The sequence below is a fragment of the Gopherus flavomarginatus genome, chromosome 2 (assembly GCF_025201925.1).
Source record: "Gopherus flavomarginatus isolate rGopFla2 chromosome 2, rGopFla2.mat.asm, whole genome shotgun sequence".
Classification (NCBI taxonomy): domain Eukaryota; kingdom Metazoa; phylum Chordata; order Testudines; family Testudinidae; genus Gopherus; species Gopherus flavomarginatus.
In genome coordinates, this window is record NC_066618.1 from 280,339,863 (window position 1) to 280,362,597 (window position 22,735).

General features: G+C 42.8%; 1 protein-coding gene across 12 annotated transcripts in view; it reads right to left on the reverse strand.

Annotated features, from left to right (window-relative positions):
* MTSS1 (MTSS I-BAR domain containing 1) overlaps positions 1 to 22,735 on the reverse strand; it is a 176,995-nt gene that overhangs the window by 146,871 nt on the left and 7,389 nt on the right. For 11 of the 12 annotated variants that reach the window (XM_050940828.1, XM_050940837.1, XM_050940831.1 and 8 more), the window contains exons 2-3: positions 6,776 to 6,837; positions 893 to 966 (exon numbers count right to left, since the gene is read on the reverse strand). The exons of the other annotated variant lie outside the window; for it this stretch is intronic. In XM_050940828.1, coding sequence (XP_050796785.1) covers positions 893 to 966; positions 6,776 to 6,837 — 136 coding nt within the window. The remainder of the gene's footprint in view (positions 1 to 892; positions 967 to 6,775; positions 6,838 to 22,735) is intronic. 12 annotated transcript variants of the gene reach the window in all.

Below are 22,735 nucleotides of genomic sequence, written 5' to 3' on the forward strand. Positions count from 1 at the left end.
CTGAAAACAACTTAATGAACAGTTGTGCATTCACTTTGGAATATCTCTTCAATAATAGAGCCCTGCTGGACCGGGCATCCCAACCTCTGCAGAGACATCAGAACTCTTGTTGCCTGGATCAGTGTTCATTCAGCACACCACAGAAAATCAGCCCTTTGCTCCGTATTCACCGAGCGATCTGGCAGGATTGTTAGCTGCACTGTTTCTACTTGTCTATTCACTGACAAACTTGCACAGTCACCCAATATGAACCTGGACATCCCTCATTTCCTGCTAGAGGCAAGGAGAACTACTTTGGCCACTAATTAGCAGGTTAAGGAAAAATTACAGAGTAAGGGAGGGTGAGGAGAATAGAGGAAGATTCCTCTAAAATGAAGGTACAGGCAACTGTCTCAGCTATCCAGGGACTGTGGCTTAAAACAAACAAAAAAACTACAGACCAGATCCTCAGTTGGTACAAGTCAGCACAGCTCTATTCTCTTCAATGAATCTACACTGATAGACTCCAGCTGAGGATCTGACTTTACATCTCTTTTAAACTTTTTATGGGATAAAGTATGAGTGTGAGAACAGATACAGATTTCAATAAATCAACAGTTAGAATATTCTTTCCAAGCATGTAATTCAGAGGGCAATTAAGAAATATTCAAAATGATTTATGTCAAACAAATCAAGATTATGGGTCTCCATCATTTTTCAAAAAATCTTTCCAAACCATCTCATATTCTGTATATTCCAAGTAAGAATTCATCAAACAGAGGTCTACAAGATCTGTCTGCAAGTGGTAACAAGTAGGCTTTTTTTTTTTATTATTATTATTTAAACCACCACCACAAATGGTATAAACTGGACACAGTGTTCTGTTAAACTAAATATTGACACATCTGCTTACCACGTGTGTTAGTAGCCATGTCAGCCACTTTCTGAAAGGCATCCAGAAAGGCAGCAGCTGCTACAACTGTGGTCCTGAAATGCATACAGAAAACAAAACATTAGCTATGTCTCATTGCTGCCTGTTTAACGATTGTCAAAAATATTTAGGCTTATTAAGAAACTAGTGGGAACATGCAGGGGCAGCAATATAACAAATGCCCCTCTATTTTGTGTTTGAATTTAGCCCTTTTCTGCCTTCATTTCTTAATCTCTTCCTTGCTTTGTGCTGGCACTATGGACCGTGTTGCAGCCATGCTAATACTGTGCTGTGAATTACGCAGGACAGGTGTCATTTCAAAAGGATGCAGCCAGACCCTTCGAGCGGATTTCATCTGATGAATCACTATTAAAGCAATCAAACATGCAAAAGAATCTAAACAAATTAAAACCACTACTATTTTGGGGGGCACCTGTACGTTGCAGGATACGTCCCCAAATAAGGGAGAAGTAAGTTCTCTGCAGTCCTAGACAAATCCTATCCTAAGCACATCAAATGAGTGCTTATCTGAAGTGTACCTGCCTCCTCAATAATTGTGAGAGCATAAGAGGGTACGTTCCAAGAGATCTGTTGATCCTGTTTGGGAGTTTTGGGACCAGTGGGAAAAGGAGAATATTCATTACCCAGAGATTTCTCTCTGTCCTACAGTTACACCAGGGCAGGACAGATGGTTATATCATTCACCTCTGGACAGGTAGGTCAGCACCTTCAGTCTTAGTTGCCGAGCCAGCTAGACCACCCCCACCATTGCCTCTAGAAGATCTAAACCAAATGTCTTAGTGCTATATATAAACATGTACAACAACAAAACTGCATCTGCTGACTAACTTTCGGTGCCCGTGCAAGTAGAACCAGGGCAAAGAAAGGAGTTACAAGTAAGAAATCTCTTCTGTCCCAGAGGCAGTCTCACCTCGAGGAGGAGACAACATACGCCCAAGAGACAGAAGAGAAAAGATGGCAAAGGCAGAAGAGCCAAATGAAGAAAATTCCATCAAAACTAATGCACAAGATACAGAATACCTTCCCCCTCCCCCCACATCCTTGACAGTAGGACCACCAAGCTATGAGGAATGCCCAAAGGGCACATTGTCCATAGGCAGCATCTGAGGATGAAAGCATAGAGGCAGTATGTTGAGAACACTTCTGCAGGGACCACCAAGTGGGAGATTTGCACTTCTTCAACTACAGCTACTCACCTGTTCTGCCTAGGAAGTGAACTGGATTGGCCTTTCAGGTTCAAAGTGCAAGGACAGCCTGCTAATTGCATACGACAAATAAACAGTTTTATCTATTTCGATAGCAAATCTAGCCGCTGCCATCCTTTGATTCTTATCCTCAGAGAGGACGTACGTGGATTCCAATTTTCTATATAAGTAGGTCTTGAGGGCCCTACGCATCACAGCTTTGTGCCAAAACTTTTCTTTCTGTCTTTCAGTCTGGGTATCCTGATTTAAATGAAATTAGGACAAGACTTTAGGGATTAAATGAGAACAGTGGCACAGCAATATTTAGTCCTCATGGACAATGAGGTATGCAGAAACATAGGTGAATATAGTGAATTCCCTCCTCCCCACAACAGTTGAAGACATCACTCCAAATGAGTCCCAAACAATCAAGATCCCCTTAAAGAGATCCATCAATTTTACTTTGTCTCAGAAGTCTTCTCATTATGGCCTAAAGGCAGAAGTCCATCCTTGCCACACTCACCAAACCAAAAACGTGAGCAGAAAGCTGCAGGGAAGCTTGTCCGCAGTAAGTAAAGACCATAGTTGTAGATGAAGAATTGTTTTCCTGGGAGAGCTGGAACTGGACTACTTGGATGTTATCCAACCCTCACTTCAAGCACACCCTCAAAATACAGGAGACATAAATGGTAGTGCACAGTTGGGCGACAGTCGATGCAGAATTCTTCTTAAGAGCCTTCTCAATCTTCTGATCCAAGATATGGGTTTGAAAGAGAGAATAACCTCAAATGGACGGGAGGAGGAATCTCTACACACTGTCATTTGTAGGTCAGCCCCTGGGATGGGGGAGGAGCAGGGCTTCTCTAGCTAATTGGTAATACTTATTCATGGATCTGGCTATTTCCACATCTGGATTTTTCCAGCATTGTTTTCCTATTGTTAGACTCTTCCAAAATCATGGGCTACATTATCTTATCCAGATTGTTACCAAGGAGGCTCCACCTCTCTGATAAGAAAACACTAGAGGGCCCAACTCCAGCTTAGATTACATATACTCCCCTTTGTCAGAGGAAGCAGCAGAGGCAAAAGATTAACATTTGCTGGAAGTAAGTGAGAGAATCCTCAAACTGTGCACAGAGTTACTAAAGCACCTGGGAGGGAAGTTTTCTTTGTGGTGTGTGGGTAGTAGAGAAAAAAAGCCCTTGAATAAGACCTATAAAATAACTGGCTGAGCAAACGAACTTCAGCACCTGAAGGCAAACACTTCCCACCTTCTAAAAGAAGCTGCTGGAGGAAAGAGGGTGCTGGAAATTGTCATCTACCCTTCCAGCTGCAGTAGTTGAGGACAAGGCCTGGATCTGAAAGCTCCTATTCTTGGAAAGCTCTGTCACGGGCCACTGGTATCAGAGACTGTCCAGGCCAGGAGCAGTGGAGAGGTAGTCTGGAACTTTGAGATGCTGCCAGATGCCATTGCTCTTTCTGAAGGGCAGCTTGACAGCAAGAATCTACGACACAGGTCCATGTTGTACTCATGCAGCCAAAGTATGCAGAGCCTCTTTTCTGGGACAGGGGAGGAATGTCCCTTGTCACTGCTGCCCAGAAGGAAAATTAGAAAAATGAAGAACTCTGAAAAACTGCACTGAAAACCCAGCAAATGGCAGAGACCTGAGATGTACTGGGGAGACAAAGCAGGGGTCAAGACCTGGCTGGCTAGTGTGCGCCAGAATCTGGAGATTCTCTTGGATTCTGGTCTCCCTATTGAAAGATGAGGAGTTGCCCAATTGTCCTGAACTGGTGGCATCAAGGATTAAGAGGAACTTGTCATAAACAGATTGTTACGGGCTAATGTCTCTTGTACCTGTAAAGGGTTACAAGCAGGGAACTGGACACCTGACCAGAAGACCAATCAGAAGACAAGATACTTTTAAATTTGGGCAGAGGGAAGCTTTTGTGTGTGTTCTTTGTCCGTTGTGGGCTCTTCTCTCGGAGGGTCTGAGAGAGACCAGACATTACTACAGCCTCTCTAAGTTTCTTTTCATATAGTAAGTAAAAACAGGCGGTTTAGGCTTTTTGATTGTTTTTACTCTATTTGCAACTGTGGATCTGGCTGGTTAACTTTTGTATGTGTAGTTGCTGGGAATATTTTGATTTGTATTGGTACGGGGGGGAAAGTCTCTTTCTGGTGTCTGTAAGCTATAGGACCCTGTAATATTTACATCTTGAAGTTACAGAGATGATTCTTTACCTTTTCCTTCCTTTTATTAAAAGATATCTTTTTTTGAGAGAGAGAACCTGATAGATTTTTTTTTCCTTGTTTCCCTTGTGTTATTCCAGGGGATTGGGATAACTCACCAGGACGGGTGGGGTGGGAAACGGGAGGGGGAGAAATATAATCTCTCTTTGTTTTCCTTGAATCTGTTTGCCTCTTTGTGGAAGGGAAGGGAGATGCTTCTCTGTATGGTGATTTAAGAGGTTAGATCAGTATCTCTCAGGATAGCCCAGGGAGGGAAATTCTGGGAGGGGGAAAGGTGGGGGAATGGTTTATTTCTCCTTGTTTTAAGAACCCGAGGGATCTGGGTTCTTGGGGTCCCCAGGGAAGATGGGGGAGATCAGAGTGCCCCAAAACACTATATTTTTGGGTGGTGGCAGTGCTATCAGATCTAAGCTGGTAATTAAGCTTAGAGGATTCAGGTGCTAGTATCTCATTTTCTGAACTCTATAAAGTTCAGATCTGAGGAAGAATGCTATGACAGAACTGGAGCAGTTTCTGAAGCAATCCCAACTGGGCAGACAAACTGTATTTCCAAAATAAATGATTAAAAACTTCCAGGTTGCTCTAATTTGTTTAACACACCTTAGCTTAAAGACATACCACACTGTAACCTTTCAAACCCTTAACCTCCTCCCGGACTCCACTCATTTTTCTCCTCTCCCACCAGTAGCTCCACCCACCCTCTATACAGATTACTCCTCACTTCTCACTGTCTATCATCTCCTCCCCACACTTGGTCACAGCTGCATTTGTATGCCACCTACCCATACAGCTTTCCAAGCTCGAAAGGTGGCAGAAGCAGGAAGCCAGATAAGACTTGAGGTGTTGGGTGTATAGAGGAGCTCCTAGAGATAAGGAAGTGGGCCCAGCTCCTTTCAAGAGTACCAACATGGCTCCGCTTTCCAGTCCATCTCATTCAGGACAAGACTTCAGGGAACACTTGGAAATTGGCCAGACAACGTTTGAACATCTAAGAACCCAGGCAGATCCTTTCCAGTTGTGCCTTCCAAAATCCAAAGTGGATTTAATAATGATCTGCAACTTGGAGTGATGCTGTGGCACAGTCCTGTAAAACCTTTCTGGCACTTAAGTACTCCCAATACGTGGCAATTACTTTACTGGTATCACATATCAAAAAAGGGCAGGTGGGGGCTGGATAGGGTGGGGACAAGCAAGTTCACATCGGCCAAAGCAAAGCCTTCCTAGCCCCAGGGGCATGCTTCAAATCCCACAGTGCTGGTGGAGGAGAGAAGGACATGGAGAAAAAAAGAACTGAAAAAAATCTTTAAAAATAGATATAATAATAATAAATATAATAATTGGAGATATACCAATCTCCTAGAACTGGAAGGGATCTTGAAAGGTCATCGAGTCCAGTCCCCTGCCTTCACTAGCAGGACCAATTTTTGCCCCAGATCCCTAAGTGGCCCCCTCAAGGATTGAACTCACCACCCTGGCTTTAGCAGGCCAATGCTCAAACCACTGAGCTATCCCTCACACAACTACACAACCTAATAGGAGTCAGAGAAAGTATGGTTCTCCTTTCACTTCTTCAGTAAGACAGGTGAATCCCACATGGGATAGGACTGCATGGAAAGGGAAGGACACATACAGGCAAGCAACCACATACAGGATTTTGTGGGGTTTCTGACAGGACACACGAGACGTGTACATCCCATTAGTTTAGGAAACAAGGTTCAGTTCATAGTAGCATGCAATTTAATTTCTCCTCTCTTTCTATGTGAACAGAACGGCATTTTATGAGTCTGTTGATTCTGTTACTGATACCAAGTCGCGACATGATACAGAAGCTGCTTGAATAATATTTTATTAATGGAAGGCTGTGAAAAGTTATCCAGAATGCACTTGGTATACGGAGACCCAATCAGTTACATGTTATTAACTGCTGCCGAATGACCCAGAACTGGGATTCCCTTGGCAACCAGATCCTATGTCCTATTTTTTGGTTACCATAGACTTTATGCAATATTCAGAGTACTCCTGTAACTTAATAAGCCTTCTTTATCTTACATTTATAAAAATAATGTAAGGACTTTAGACTCCAAAGCTATGGGTTAATTAAATCAAAATAAATCAACTCTCTTACAATAATAGTCCAGATGGGGCCACATTGTGAAACAATGAAAATGTGAAAAGAACTTACCGTACTGTTTGGACAATTAGCTATTTTTCTAAAATATACTAAAACTGTAAAAGGTGGCACACAGAAATTACATTGATGAGTTCTGAATATGAAATATTTAAAAGAAAAGCTAAACTCAAAATATGCTAAATACACTATCAAGGATGAAGCACCATTTGAACTACACAGGATGCCTAGCATGTCCGCACATGCCAAGGGGATGGGCTGTGTGATAAGAAACTTACCTTAGCTGAGACTGCAGTTTCCCAGCTTTGTTTATAAAATCTTCCCAAACTGGGTAACTTCCCTGAAAGAAAAAAACAAAAAACTAATAATGAGAATTTTAGTGGCCATTCTATTTTGACATTCTGAATTCAGTGTTTGAGATAATATGAATGATCAAAATAAAGCAATAAAGCCTACTTTTTGTTTAATAAATGTCCATGCCTTGAGTCATATAACATTTTTCTAACAATTTATCTGCTGTTCCTTTAAAACTACATTTTCGCTAAACAAAAAAAAACTCCCACTGGTTCTGAATTCAGGCTGCCTGTTTGCTGAACATAAGCAGCAGAGAGAACACTATATCCCAGGACTTGAAACCTAAGTTCAAATCCCTACTCTGTCATAGACTTCCTGTGTGACCTTGGGCAAGCCACTTAGGGCTTGTCTACACATACCCGGGGATCGACACATGGCGATTGATGCATTGGCAGTCGATTTAGCGGGTCTAATGAAGACCCGCAAAATCAACTGCAGATAGCTCTGCCGTCGACTCCTGAACTCCACCTGAACGAGAAGCGCAACGGGACATCGCGTAGTGTGGACCCCGCGATAAGTAGATCTCAGTACGTCGACTTCAGCTACGTTAGTCACACAGCTGAAGCTACGTAACTTAGATCACAGAGCAGCAGCCGTGTTAGTCTGCATCCGCAAAAAGAACAGGAGTTCGATCTTAGAACTTAGGTCGATCTCCCCCCAAACTGTCTAACATTAAACTGTGTCAAGTAAGGTTTGGCATACAGAGCCCTTAGCCCTGCTTAGTACTATGGCAAACACAATTAAAAATGTTAAAAAGATGTTATTACAGATAAAGAAAAAAAAGGTGAAACAGTTAATATTTAAAGCATTTGAAATGTAGAATAAGGCTTTCATTCAAACAACATCCCTTGTTCCTTTTCCCACTCTACCTGGGGAGAATTTTTATGAGTAAAACACTTTGTTTGACAGTCTTTCAGATGGCATCAAAGATAACAACTCTCCTTTTTGGAGGGGAACTTAGTTGAGATGGACTGGAGCTGTTATAAATGCAGTTGAAGTTTGACCCTGTTTATATAAAACAAGACATACACAAGAAGGGAGAAGAAAGAACAGCAAAGAAAGTGCAGCTTTTGTCTCTGGTGTTGACTTTCATTTGCAATCTCTCTGCTGGAAAATCACAGGCACAGCACATGGTTTTATCAGCCACTCTGAGACCTGGCAAACTTATATCAGCGATGGGCTGTTTAGGGCACTGCTTTTAACAGCCTCTTTCCGATCACAGGCTCACAGCAGTGTAGCAAAATACACACTTTTGGCTGGCTAAGCCAGACTCTAATTCAACAAAAGGCAAAAGGAGAAGGAAAGCAAAGATAAGAAATGAGGTGCAGATGGAAAACGACATACTGTGTGGAGAGGGAGGAGGAGGGGGAGGAGGGGACAAAGTCTTGCATCCCAGGTGGTATTCAGGGGTTAGCCAGAGCCAGTGGAGGTGCCAATGTCATCTAACTTCCTCTCTGGCCCAGTCTGCTCAGCGCCTCTCAAGATTAGGACGAAGAAGATCCAGGTCCCAGTAGACAGTGGAGGTGGCAGCCATGACAGTGAGGCTCGCTCCTTCCCCTTCATTTAATCAGCCAGCATTGCCGTCATCCCCTAAAATCTCCTTCTGAGGACTCTCGGTCCTCATTATTTTGTCACCAATTAGGCCTAGTTTCCAATACCCTAATTTTGGTGCATTGTTTTCCTTGGTTACCAAGCATTATCTTAACACTGTTCTTGAATTATATCAGTAGGCCTTTCTGTTAGGACTAATTCAGTCTGTGTCTCTTCTGCACCTTTTCCCATCACCATGTATAGGTATAGGTATAGGTTACTGTAACATCTTACAGACTTTCATTCACTCTTCTCAGCTGAGCTCACAATTAGGATAAATTGGTAGGCCCCATTACCACAACAGCTCTATTCAGAATAGGCACTGAGTCCCCCTTTGACCTAGCTTCTTCCCACCCCCTCACCACAGTACAATCAGCTGTCCGTGCCCCTCCCCCCAATAATTCCAACTAACTAGGGTTTAGAGAGAAAAAGAGACCGTGTTCACGTTAATAAATTTGCAAGATACTCAGTTACAGCAGCAATGGGCATGGTACAAGCCTAGATCAAACAGATGCCCACAGCTGAGAATATGCATTCCAAACGGGAAGTTATTGTATGCAAATACAATTGTTTGTAGTAAGGTATATCTGCCCCAACAGGTATCATCTCTGCTTCTATCAAAGGAGACAGAAGATTGGTAATATAAATAATTAATAGGCATAGTGCCTAAAAGCCCTAGGCATGGACCAGGGCCCTATTGTGCTAGGTGCTGTACAAACAGAACAAAAAGACAGTCTCTGCCCCAAAGAGCTTATGATCTAAATAGAAGACAAGAGAAAAAACAGATGGATACAGTCATACAGACTGTTGTCTTGTTTCCTTGTATTCCCCAGTGGTCAGCATGATGGGCACGGATATCAGTGTACTAGCCGTTGTCAAATTTTTTGTAGACGTTATCTATCCTTCAGATTTTGTAAGTATCATGCAATACCGTATCTGGTAACACCTCAATCTTACAGGAATTCTGCACCAGGATTGGCTTCTTTTGCTTACTACTCTATTTGGCAGCATATCAGAATGTCAGATCACAATGTGTTTATCAACTATAATCCAGTGGATTATAAAAATACAAGCCTGATCCTGCAAGCCTACTCGTAACTCCCACCGAAATCAGTGACTCAGGTTCACACCCTAAAATTGCTAGCGATGCTAGCGTATCCAGGGGATCATTGTCAATAAGTAAGACAAGATATTAAATGCCCCCAAAAATCTTTTCACCTAATGGAAGAGGCTAACTCTATTTTAACAATCTTGTATTGATTTGCTAAACCAAAACAAAGTTTATTTGAAAAGAAGAGTATTGTACTTTGCAGGTTTAAATCAAAGAGATACTTTCACAGCAAAAGAGAAAGCAGCAGATTCAAAAGGATGCACCACTTTCCCCAACAAAAGTTTCATACAACATATTGAATTTCATATAAATTTGGTACTTATGTTCTCAGATTCCCCATTTCCTAATATTATTTCAACTCAACTCGCTGATGAGTCTTAGAAGCCTCATTTTTACAGTGCTTTTCCTTAATCAAGTTCAGAGTTAATTGATTGGCATGCATCCCCTCCCTTTCCCACCCCCACTTTGAGAAATGTCAGCAGATACAAACCCCAGCATGAAGCTTACCACGTATAATTAAAGTCAGCTTCAGAACATGCAGACACTGAAAGTATAAGGCTGAAATCTTGACTCTACTGAAATCAATGAAAATGTTGCTATCCACTTCAATATGGCCATGATTTTACCCTGAGTTTTTTTCCAGGTGACATCCCTACATCAACAAGGACCACCCTTAATGAACACCAGAGAAGTGAGGAGGCATCTTTGTAATTCCCACATTCACAATTCCTTTAGAAACCAGTTTTACAGCCAGCAGCTCTGCATTTGCAGAATTGGATTGTTCTTGTTGTTACTGTAACACTGACCACAGAAGTACCTTGCTGAATCAGGGCCTAAGTACATATTGAAATTTCAGCCCATGAATACTCCCACATTAGTCAGGTAGGTCCTTAAGTACCTTGCTGCATCAGTGCCTTATGAAACGCACTGGCTGGCAGTATACAAAAAAACGATTTTTACATTTGACCTCCATACCATCATCTAGAACTGTGAAGGAAACTCAAATCTGGATTACTGGAGCGTTTACAGTTAGGCTATCCGCTGCCTTCCGAACACCAGCAACCTCACAATGTAATTAATTTAATACACTACCTATTAGACATGAGAAATGAAGACTCCTTAACTCGAGAAATGCCAGAACACTACACTGACTTTTCCATCATTAACAGCAAATACCCAGAGAAGAACAGAATGAATCAGAGGACTGATAATGAATTACACAGCCTCACCCGTCTAAGGGCTTGTCTTCACCGCAGCACTTAGCACCAGGTCCTTGTTGAGCCAGCCTCGCTTGAGTGAGAGCAGCCACATAGTAAAAAACTTGAGCTATACAGTGTTTGGATTAGGAGATTAGGAGCTGTGCTAATTCAAAAGGTAATCTGTAGCTACATCCTCACTGCATTACTAGCTCAAGCATCAACAGCAACTGGGCTTCCAGCCACCACCTCTAACAGGCCAACTAGCTTGAGTTTAAAACATTTACCTCAGGCTAGAGATGGGGAGGGAATGGGACTGGGGGCAAAGCTTGATTTACACCCTGCACTGAAAACAAGCCCTAAATTCCTGATTCAAGTCTAGCCAAGGTCAGTAGCCAATTTGCTATCCTTAGAGTACCATGAATGAATGGCCCGTGTGTGAAATGGGAAATTCTTGTCCAGTGACCACATCTCTCACAAACCAGAAGTCACTCCACAGTTGGCAACTTCTAAAAGAAAGGCTCAGGGGTGAATACATATGAAGAAGGCCCTTCCCTCTTATCCCTAGACGTCCTTGTCCAGAATTAAAACACTACACCGAGGTAGGAGAAGCATGCCCTGCTATTGTCCTAGCTGTGACTGTCCTGTGGGTGAAGAAAACTGCACTCTCTAGGGATATCAATACGACACCTCTCACACACATTTATTTTAATGAACTGAGTAAATCAATCAGGTTGCCATGAACCTGAACCTAAATATGTCTACACCTCATGGGATGTTAAAATCTTATTTAGGATTATAAAACCCTGAATAAAGTGTTTTATGTTAAGACAGAACTGTCAGCCATGTAAATGCAAAAACACCCACTGATGAGTTAATCATTGCCATTTCCTTAAACTTACCAGTATTACTGAAATCTACTACTTTGAACCCGTCTATACGCAACGTATGCATTATGTATGTATATACCAGGAACCTTTGAAGCACTGACAATTAACAGCAGGGCCTAAGGCTTTACTGGATTCTCAAGCAAAATACAAGCTGACAGCTAAGCTTACCAAAGCAGTCTATTTATGCTGCCATTTCAGTGGCAGCATTACACTGCTAACTGTGCCTAATGGTACAGAGAATACTGACAACCAGTCATGAATTTAATTGTGTCACAGGGAGACTTGAGAGACACTATAGACAAAATATAATTTGGGAAGGGAAGATTCTGTGGTACCACCTTGCCATACAGAAATCAAATTCAAATCATCATCTACCACTTCTACAAATCTTGGTTCTCTTTGTTTTTAAGCCTACCCACAGAAGCTGTATTAATGTAATTAAATTGGTTTCGAAATTGATTTAGTTAAATCAGTACAAATCCTTTCATGTGGACATTCTTAAACTGATCTAAGAGTGGCTGATCGCGATTTAGCTTAATTTGATACCAAAATAGCAATTTATTAGTTCGACCCTAATTGAATCCCTGAATATTTGTTCACCTGCAATCTAGCAACAATCCCACCTTCTAGCAGCATGTGTGTGTTATGGTTTTTATCTGTATTGCATTTACAGCATTAATTAATATAGGATACACAGTATAATCCCTTTGGCTAGCAATAACTCACTCTGCTTTTCCACAGCTCTGATCTCTAACCCACAAATCTTCTATATAAACTCATATTTTGTAGATTTCCAAGATCTGATGGTAGGTATTTAGCCTGCCTCCTCCAGCTGGGGAAACAATTTATGCAGGACCACCTGGGTGAGGTTTATGGAAAGCAAAGGGGGAGGAAGAGATGGTCCACTAGTTAAAACACTAGCCTAGGACTTGGGAAACCTGGGCTCAAGCCCCTTCTCTGCCATAGACTTTGTGTGTGACCTTTGACAAGTCACCTTTGTGTTCCCCATCTGTAAAGACCTTTGTGTTCCCCATCTGTAAAATGAGGATAATAGTACTTCCCTACCTCAAAGGGGTGTTGTGAGGATAAAAGATTGAAAAGTGCTCAGATACTATACAACAACAGGGGGCCACAGAAGTACTTTACAGACAGAATGTCCATTAAATTTGTAAGATTTCATCCTAAGAAATATTAAATGCAACATTATTTTAAATAATATGAAAAGCAAACTATACAATTGCTTTGACTAAAAATCCTAGTGTGATTTAAAACTCCTTTGGAAGAACAACAACGAAGTGTTTTTAAGTGCAATGTTTCACACAGCTACCTCTGTTCAGTCTGAAATTTCTTATTTCAAAATAGCTGATAAAGGAAATCAATTTTTTTCTTTAAATGTCAGTCATTTGAGCTCAAGTATCTGTAAAAGGGGCAGGCTTCCTTTATCTTTCAAACCCTGTTCACAGTGTGAAGGGAATGTTGGGCAGAAGATCAGCTTTAGGACACAGGTCCTGGGGCCATCTATTGAGCAACTTCACTGTTTACAGGACAAGTCAGTAATTTGCAGACTGGGTTGTTGGGAGGTTTCTTAATGTTAATTATTTATCATTGGGGATCTATTTTCCCAGAACTAACCTTATGCCTATTGAAGAAGTTAGTTCTTTAAATGTCAACTACTGTGTTTTTCTTTGGAATGTATATTTTGCCACAGTAGGACACTCCAAAGTATCTACAGTGACACACTTTGGTGTTAAGCAACGCTCTGTATTTGGCTGCTTGCCTACCAACCACCAAGGCATGTCATTATTAGGCCATAATAGTATACCCTTGTCATATCTCATTGCTTAATTTGTTAGTTGATGGGTGATTAATCGTAGCATGGGTGAGTCCTCTCCTCAGATCAGGTGACTCATGTACTGCAAAGGTGGGCAGGGCACTCTCTTTCTGCTTTTACCTCTCCTCCCTGACTGACTACCCTGCAGGCTGACAAAGGAAACAGTGAATCCTATCCTGTCAGTATTTAGCCAGTTCACAATTAAAACGGCAAACTGTGTCCCCTCAAGGGCACATACAGTAGCTGGTTCCCCTAAAGCAATGTTTCCCAAACTTGGGACGCCGCTTGTGTAGGGAAAGCCCCTGGCCGGTGTGGCCGGCTTCTTTACCTGCCTCGTCCGCAGGTCCAGCCAATCGCGGCTCCCAACAGCCGCGGTTCACTGCTCCAGGCCAATGGGAGCTGCTGGAAGCAGTGGCCAGTACGTCCCTTGGCCCATGCCGCTTCCCGCAGCTCCCATTGGTCTTGAGCAGCGAACCGCGGCTAGTGGGACCCGTGATCGGCCAGCCCTGCGGACAGGGCAGGTAAACAAACCAGTCTGGCCCGCCAGGGGCTTTCCCTGTACAAACGCCCTCCCAAGTTTGGGAAACACTGCCCTAAAGGTATTAGGCTGAGCTGTTGGAGCCCAGGATGCTCTTTCAAGCCTCAGATGTGCAGTACCCAGGCCTATTAGCATCTGGACAAATCCTGTCACATATTAACCATGCCCCAGTCACAAACTTAGTGGTAGGGTCATGGCTTTTTCTGGGCAGAGGAGAGTATTTTGGATCCTGTGCATGTGTGGGGATGGGCTGGCGGTGTTCGGAGTCTGGGAGGGGGATCAGAGCTGGGGCAGAGGGTTGGAGTGCAGAGGTGTGAGGAACTCCAGCTTGGGGTGTGGGCTCTGGGGTGGGACTGAGCCGTTTTGGGGTGCAGGAGGGTCTCCGGGGCTACAGGGGGGAGAGAGAAGACTCCCCCCAGCTCTCTTTCCCCGCACCAGCACCTGGGCTGGGGGGAGAGGCGCCTCTCCCTGCCATGGCTCTGGGGCTGCGGCTGCAGAACAGGTGCCCCTCTCTGGCCCCTGCAGGTCTGGGCCAGGGCTGGGTTCAGTTCCCCCTGTGACAGTCACCAATGACAATTACTGCAAAAGAGACAGCAAAAAAGTTTGATTTTTGCTTGTCCATCACATACACAACCTTTGACAGAACTATCTGAATGTCACAGGACGACCTGGATGTACCACCTATTTTAGGGGAAAAAATGAGAAAATGGTTTGACAGTCCCACTGGGGTGTGAGGAGTAAAAAGAGAAGAAAATGCGAAGGAAGCAGGGTGATTGCAGCGGGCAGAGCAGTAGTGTTACTCATCAAAAGCCAGAAATCTCCACTTCCTCACCTCAAGCCTCAGCTTCCCTCCCTGCAACCCACATTTATCACATTAACAGCTCACTGTTTAGAGACATTAATACAAAAATCATGGGTGTTAGCACAGAGGTTCTCAAAATGGGGATCGTTACCCCTCAGGGGGTTGCAAGGTGATTACATGGGGGTCACGAGCTGTCAGCTCTGGGGGCTCTGGATTGTCAGCCCCACATTAAATTATCCACCCAAACTCCACCCCCGCTTTTAATTTATAGTGGGGTCATACTCAGAGACTTGCTGTGTGAAAGGGATCACCAATATAAAACGTTTGAACACCACTGCATTAACACTTCTCAAAGTTAACTGGTGATTTCCTTCTTGGATTTTTTTAGCATAATTGTACAACTAAATTTAAGTTTGCAATTCTGTCACCAACTTTCACACAGTAGTAACAGATCCACAGACTGCACATCTGTCCTGCGACAACAAAACAATATTAACTCTACTCCTGAACACATGTCCTGAAAATATAAAATACAGGACTGGCTCTAGGCACCAGCAAACCAAGCACATGCTTGGGGCAGCACAATTCCCCAGCAGGTTTTTTTGTTGTTTTTTTTGCTACGGGAGTTGTGCTGTTGGAGGTGTGGTTGTTTTTTTTGCTTGGGGCGGCAAAAAACCTAGACCCGGCCCTGATAAAATAAAATATACAACTCTAAAATCTTATCCACTCACAACAAAACTTCCCTCTCATTGGTTACCACAACCACTAGAATGATTAGTAATATGAGCACAACACCATGTCCCCAAACAGAAAGCCTAATGTGCTAGGTGCTGTACAAACATACAAAGGTTACACACAAAGAGCTACTTCACTAGACTGGACATAGAGGACACCACGTCTGCCGAAGAAACTTCAATGGACAACAGAGCAAGAAATACCGAGGGAAAGCAATACAACAATGGCCTTAAAATGGACCTTTACCACTGACAAATGTCAACATGTAGGGGGAGATATAGTGGCTGAAAAATCAGTTCGCTAAACCAGAACATCTGCTGCAAACAGTTTGTGTTGTTTTTTTTTAAAAGGGGTCAACAAGGGAAAAGGGCATTTGGCAAGAGCCATGAGAGCAGAAGTTACAAAACACTAGCAAACAGTACTGCTAGTTTCTCTGCTCAATCCATGGATGGTTTACGTAACTCGAAAGTTAGACTATGCAGCCACTCAGAAGACCATAAAAGCGCTTGCAAAAAAAACAGATCATCTTTGACACACAACAGACAGTCCAATTTGAAGTTTAGGATCACCTTTTCCAAGCTTCTCTACTATCTTAACAGTAATAATTTTCTTTCCCATTGGTAGCATTCCCTCTAAGCTGGCTGGTTCCTCGACTCTTCAGGTCAGAAAGTTGACATTAAAAATAATTAAAGAACCTACTTAATGAAGTATCTTCAGCTCAATGTGTTTCCCTACAAAATGTCAGGTTAACTACCATCTTACAGTGAGCTGAAACGTAAACTCAGGCAGGGTCCAGAAATAGTTCATTCTACTTCACTCTTCACGCAGATCTAGAATAATAGCATATGTATTCTAGGATGTTACTTTATTTGCCTCTTAACAAATAGGCCTTCATTACTGCTGCCTTCATTATCAATCTGTATCTTGCTTTGGTGCAAGTGATTTTGACATATTCATTTCCCACACACTTCTCTTTCCTATCCCTCAATATTAATATTCCAGTTAAGTGAATCAACCTGTGAAGCTTCTGCAACCCCAAATGCACCATACGCTCATCATACAAGATCTTGAGCATTTCCAGTTTGTTTTGCAATGTCAAAATGAACTAATTTAAAACCAAGCATTTAAAATAGCATTTCAATTCCATAAGATTAAAATACTCCATTTCAAACTTTTCTTAAAAGAAAAGTTACTCCATTGGTTGATATGCCCGCCAAAACATATCTTGTTGATTGTATAGCATAAACATGAGAAATATCAATGTAATTTAAGACAAGTTTTCAAAATCTGCGTACTGTTAGAATTTCCAACGCCAGACCAGACCAGACCAGAAGTCCATCTAGACCAGTATCTTGTCTCTAACAGTGGCCAATAACAGATGTTTCAGAGGAAGGGATGAGAAAACCAGCTAAAAGTAATTAATGAGATAACTGCCACCATGAAAAAGTTTCCTCCTAACCTCCAAACTTAAAGGCTGTCTTATGCCGTGAAGCATGACAATTTATATCCCTTCCAAAACTCGTTTAATAGTCACCATTATGGATTTTCTTGATAACAATATAAGAATCTCATTCTTTTTTTGAAATCCTGGACATCTCTTCCCTTCAATGGTATCTCATGTACAATCTAATTGTGCACTGCACTGAAAAAGATATTTCTTTTTAGCAGCTTTTAAATTTGCCACCTTTCAAATTCATTGAGAATCTTTTTGTTCTTATATTATGAGAAACGACAAATAGAAGTTTTTATCTACCTTCTCTATATCGTTCATAACCAGTATCTTAGAATATTTTTGTATTAGATGAAAATACATCTATCCTTAATTTGTTGATAGATAATTAGAATAAAGCAGATGCAAGGCCTCTTCATGTTTATATGAACACCATTTCACTCTGACGGATTCTTTACAAACTATATGCATGGTCTGATTTACAAAGGTGGTGAGCACATGTATCTTCATGACTACAGGTGCTCAGTTCCTTTGAGAGTGAAGTCATCCCAATTCACCCATCATTAATATACATGCACCCATGGGATCAAAGAGGACAGAACTCCCCTATTAAGCTACTCTGCACTGTTTTGTTTTATTTTATTTTTGAAAGGCAAGTGAAAAATAACTTCCCCACTTAGTTTCATTTAGAGAACTGTGGGTATCCGGAATGCAACTTTGTTCAAAAGAGAAGCAAGTGTGCACAGAACCTCTCATAAGTGGTAAGGGCAAGCCCATAATCTCATGAAGAGTTCTACAACTGAAGAAAAAGATAATGCTATACATAGAGCAAGGATTTAGGACGCAATGGTTTTGCAGCCAAAGAAACTCTTTACTCACCCAGAACCCCTGCAGGGCCAGGAATGATATGTTGTAGTTAACAGTTAAAGAAGAGAATGACATTAATTTCATCTCCTTTCAAAACAAAGGCATCTCAAATCCAACTTCATGAAATGGAAAAGCATCAACTTTAAGAGGCTGTACTGTGAACAACTAAAAGCAGTGACAAATCATAGGAAATCAAGTTAAAACCGTGATTTAGCCTGTGTTGCGTTTCAACATCAAAAGACTGTAGTTCAGTGGTTTTCAACCTTCTTTCATTTGCGGATCACTAAAAAATTTCAAATGGAGGTGCAAACCCCTTTGGGCATCTTAGCCAGTCTGCAGACTCCCAGGCATCCATGGACCATAGGTTGAAAACCAAAGCAGCAGACGATTAAAAAGAAAATATAAGTCTAACCTATTTTTCCACTACTTATGATACCGTTTTCTTTTCTATTTCTCTCAGCCTAGACCAGGGTTTCTCAAACAAGGGTCACCACTTGTGTAGGGAAAGCCCCTGGCGGGCTAGGCTGGTGTGCTTACCTGCCCCGTCTGCAGATCTGGCCAATCGCAGCTCCCACTGGCTGCGGATCGCTGCTCCGGGTCACTGGGAGCTGCTGGAAGCGGCGGCCAGTAAGTCCCTTGGCCCATGCTGCTTTCAGCAGCTCCCATTGGTCTGGAGCAGCAAACCGCAGCCAGTGGGAGCCGCAATTGGCCGGACCTGCGGACAGGGCAGGTAAATACACCGGCCCAGCCCGCCAGGGGCTTTCCCTATACAAGCGGCGACCCCTCTTCGAGAAAACCCGGCCTAGATGACTTGCCAGTTTTACTTTCAGGGTCTTATGCAATAGCACAATGCTGCAATGTACGCAATCTAAAAACTTCCATGGAAAGCTTGTATAGGTTAAATTTGTTATAAATGTTATGGAACCACCTCTACTAGTCTAGGAGTTTTGTAACAGCTTGAACAACTCAAGACACTGATCCAGTCAGGGTGGAAGTCTATGGAAAAATCTAGAAGAAACCACCACACCACAGGAAAAAGTATTGGTTGCCCACCACTGATTTAGATATGCCCAAAGCACCTTCTGAACATCAAACAATAACTAATTCCGGAGCACTGATGTACAGCCACCTCTTGGAATATGGCAATTTAATGAGCATAGCAACTATAAAAAATTCAAAGGAAGGAGGTGAGGAATATGAATTAGGTGTAATTTTGTTATTAGAGAGCCATTTTCTTCGCTTTGTTCTTATTGGTATAAAGTCCACATCCCAATAGCCCATGACTAAATGGATCCAGTAGTGAAGTACACACACTGTATTTTCATAATCACATCAGTCTGTCAGATGTCAAGGGTGGAATGGCCCAAGATATTTAGGCTCTAAAAGCATCCTCTCCTTTCTTTGCGCATAACATCCTGGCTTGAGACCAAATCAGGCCACTCACCAGCTGCCAACAAGTGTGATGTCACAACTACATCATTCACTACAGGTTAAGACCTAGCAAACTTAGCTTTGAGACAGTAAGTTTAAATACAAACGGACTGGAAAATTAGCAAACATGTTGAGAAAAATGTATTAATACAATGTGAGAGGATACACACCCACTGGATACCTTTCATTTTCTTCCACTCTGAAAGTCCCTCTCAAATATAAGCAGACCTGCATTAAGATGAGAAGTCTAACTGGACTCTCTCTCTACATAGAGAAAGTTGTCTGTAGGAGGGGAAAAAGCTACCCTGCTGCAGCTATGGGAGAACCTGACCTAGTATCCGATGGCACATTCTGCAAAAAGAGTTATATACACAAGAAGATGATTCTAAAGAAGTATGCAAGGGGAAATGTTTAGTTACATGTTCTTCAATTCAGATTAGAATGACAAATTCGTGAGAAATTCTGAAGGGAGGATTTCTCCACAGAGAGACATCAATAGAAGCCTTTTATCCACTCTAACATTATGAATCAGCTCCTGTGTATGCACAGCAGACACTTAAACCCACAATATTTCAGTTGGATCAAAACTAAGATTATTAAAATTTCAAGAGGCATTCACTCTGGTTAAGGCATACGGGGTAAATTCTCAAAGCAATGCCAGGGCCTACCCATGGCCGGGTAACTCCATTAACAGCACTGGGATTTGATCGACTAAAATTTCACATAGCCCTTTTAGCAAAAAAAAAGTATAACAGTGCCCCTCACCACTTGGTCTCTGTGCACTGTACAATGTTTTATGCATCTTATGTGCTAACCAGTGTCTCCTTTACAAGAGTCACACCATGCAAAGTATGCACCACCAAGTCCACGCGATTTCTTCGGCAAAACCCACATAGAAGAGATGCCCGTGGTTTCAATGCCCAGGGTTAAGTCTAACACAAGCTCCCTCAGGCCAGCAGATGAAACGATTACCAGAGCCAAAGATCTTTTCCCCAGATGTTGAGAAATGCCTCAGGTGATCACAGCTGTCAAGGCAGCACACAGGGAGAAAGAGAGTTCTCTTAGGGGTTTTACCCTTTGGGTAGCTTCAAAATTCACTGGTATGCATTGGTTTATTACAAGTTTATTACTAGCTCAGAGGAGAAAAATAAAGTCATTTCCTAGCCCCAAGCTAAGCACCTATGCCAAGTTTCAGCAAAGAATTGGAAAAGGCTGAGGCTACGATTATTACCAACTCAAAATTGACGGGCTAACTCACTCTACAGACCTACTATGCAAAAGTCAAGTATCAGAGGGGTAGCCATGTTAGTCTGGATCTGTAAAAGCAGCAAAGAGTTCTGTGGCACCTTACAAACTAACAGACGTATTGGAGCATGAGCTTTCGTGGGTGAATACCCACTTCGTCAGATGCATGTCAACAAAAGCTATTTCACAACAACATTCAAGGTCCTACACACAAACATGGTGGCATTGCTAGTTTAGAGAGAAAGAGGACCAAGACTGACAGTGATATCACGCCACCACCAACCCGTTTCTCTTTGGTAGGATAAATTGATTTTCTCAGATAGAATAATCATTACTAGCACTGAATACATCAACAACAAGTTAACTCGCTTAACTTTACTTACAATAGACACTGGGCTATGTCTACACCATAGACCTTACATCAGCACGGTTAGGCCTGTGCCACTGCACAGCTGTAAGGTCTCCCGTGCAGCTGCTCTATGCCGATGGGAGAGTTCTCTTCCATCGGCATATTTAAACCATCCTCAACAAGCAGCAGTAGCTATGTCAGCAGGAGAGCATCTCCCCCCGTCACAGCACTGTCCACACTGGAGCGTCTGTTGGTGAAACTTATGTCGGTCAGGGATGTGGTTGTTTCACACCCCTGACCGACAAGAGTTTTACTGACAAAAGTCCTAGTGCAGACATAGCCTAGATCAGCATTTCTCAAACTGGGGTCCGCCAGCCCCGCTGATCAACTCCTCTCCCTCCGTCCCAGTACCTCTTGAATGCTGGGGGAACACCTGTTCCCCAGCACGCAGGAGGCACTGGGCGGGGGAAGGGAGGGCACACCAGGGAGGGAGTAGAAAGAGGCAGGGAAGAAGAGGGGAAGGGGTGGAGTAGGGCAGGAAGAGATGGGTCAGGGGTAGGATGACCAGATGTCCTGATTTTATACGGACGGTTCCGATATTTTTTTTTTCTTATATAGGCTCCTATTACCCTCCATCCCCTGTCCTGATTTTTCACACTTGCTATCTGGTCAGCCTAGTCAGGAGTGGGGCCTTGCGGAAAAGGGGTGTAGTGGGGGCAGGGCATGGGGTGAGCAGGGGGCTTAGGGGTCCACAAAAAAATTAAACCAAAATGAGGGTCCTCGGGTTGCTGTAGTTTGAGAACCACTGGCCTCGATTGTTATGCACTAGCTGGTATCTCAGCCTGCATCCTAAGATTAACACAAATAGCACAGCACTACTCTGCTTTCACCTCTTCAATAGCTTGTAGTTGGCTAACGAGGGGGCGACAGACAGAGATAAAACAGCCACTCACAGGATAGCCAGCTATGGATCCTTCATGCACTATAATCCTACACATTAAAGTGTTCCAATCAGCCCCTTCCTTTAAAAACTAACGCAGTTGTGCCCAGTGTTTTTGGCCTCATGTATATCGGGGGTGGGGGTGCATCACGATCAGCCTTGGAGGAGCAACTGCAGAGATTCTCTTCTCCACCTTCAAACAAGGGGAAACGTCAGTGAAGTCTGAGACACTGACAAAAGTTCAGAGAGCACAGTAGTGAAAGCCAGAAACTCCTGAACTCAAATCCTTCTTCTAAGGCCTGTTCCATTTACAGTCTGGGGGAAACGTCACCAAAGCTCCAAGCCTGACCTTGCCCTTTTGTTAAAGAGGGGATAAATATTCCTAAGGTTCCTGTGAAGCTGGGTACTAGTGTTTGTGGAGCACTTTGAAGATGAAATGCACTATGGGCTCAACCCTAATGCCAAGCATTCCTTCAGACATTGCTTCAATCCAGCAAAGCACTTCAGCACACGAGCAGCCCCACTGACTCAACAGGGAATTTTTATGTGCTTAACATTTGACACGACGGTATATAATGCTAAACTGACTAACCTAAACACAAAGAAAACAAATCCTCCCTGCTGAGAGGCCCTTTGGGGGGACTCCTCCTTATTAATTCAGAGCCCCCCTGGTTTTGTGGGTTCAAAGTAGACTGATGCACCTTTTAAGTACAGCTGTCATTTTATTATTCCACTTTGCGTCATGGGATTCTTCCCCACTCCCCACCCTCATCGAATATCCTATATGGAGATTTCCATGGACAGATCGCTACTTCCCTCCTGATTAAAACTGGGGATTTGTAACTGAAAAGCTGAAAAGATCAAGACAATGATAGTGGTGCTTCTGGAAAATATTCTATACAGATACAC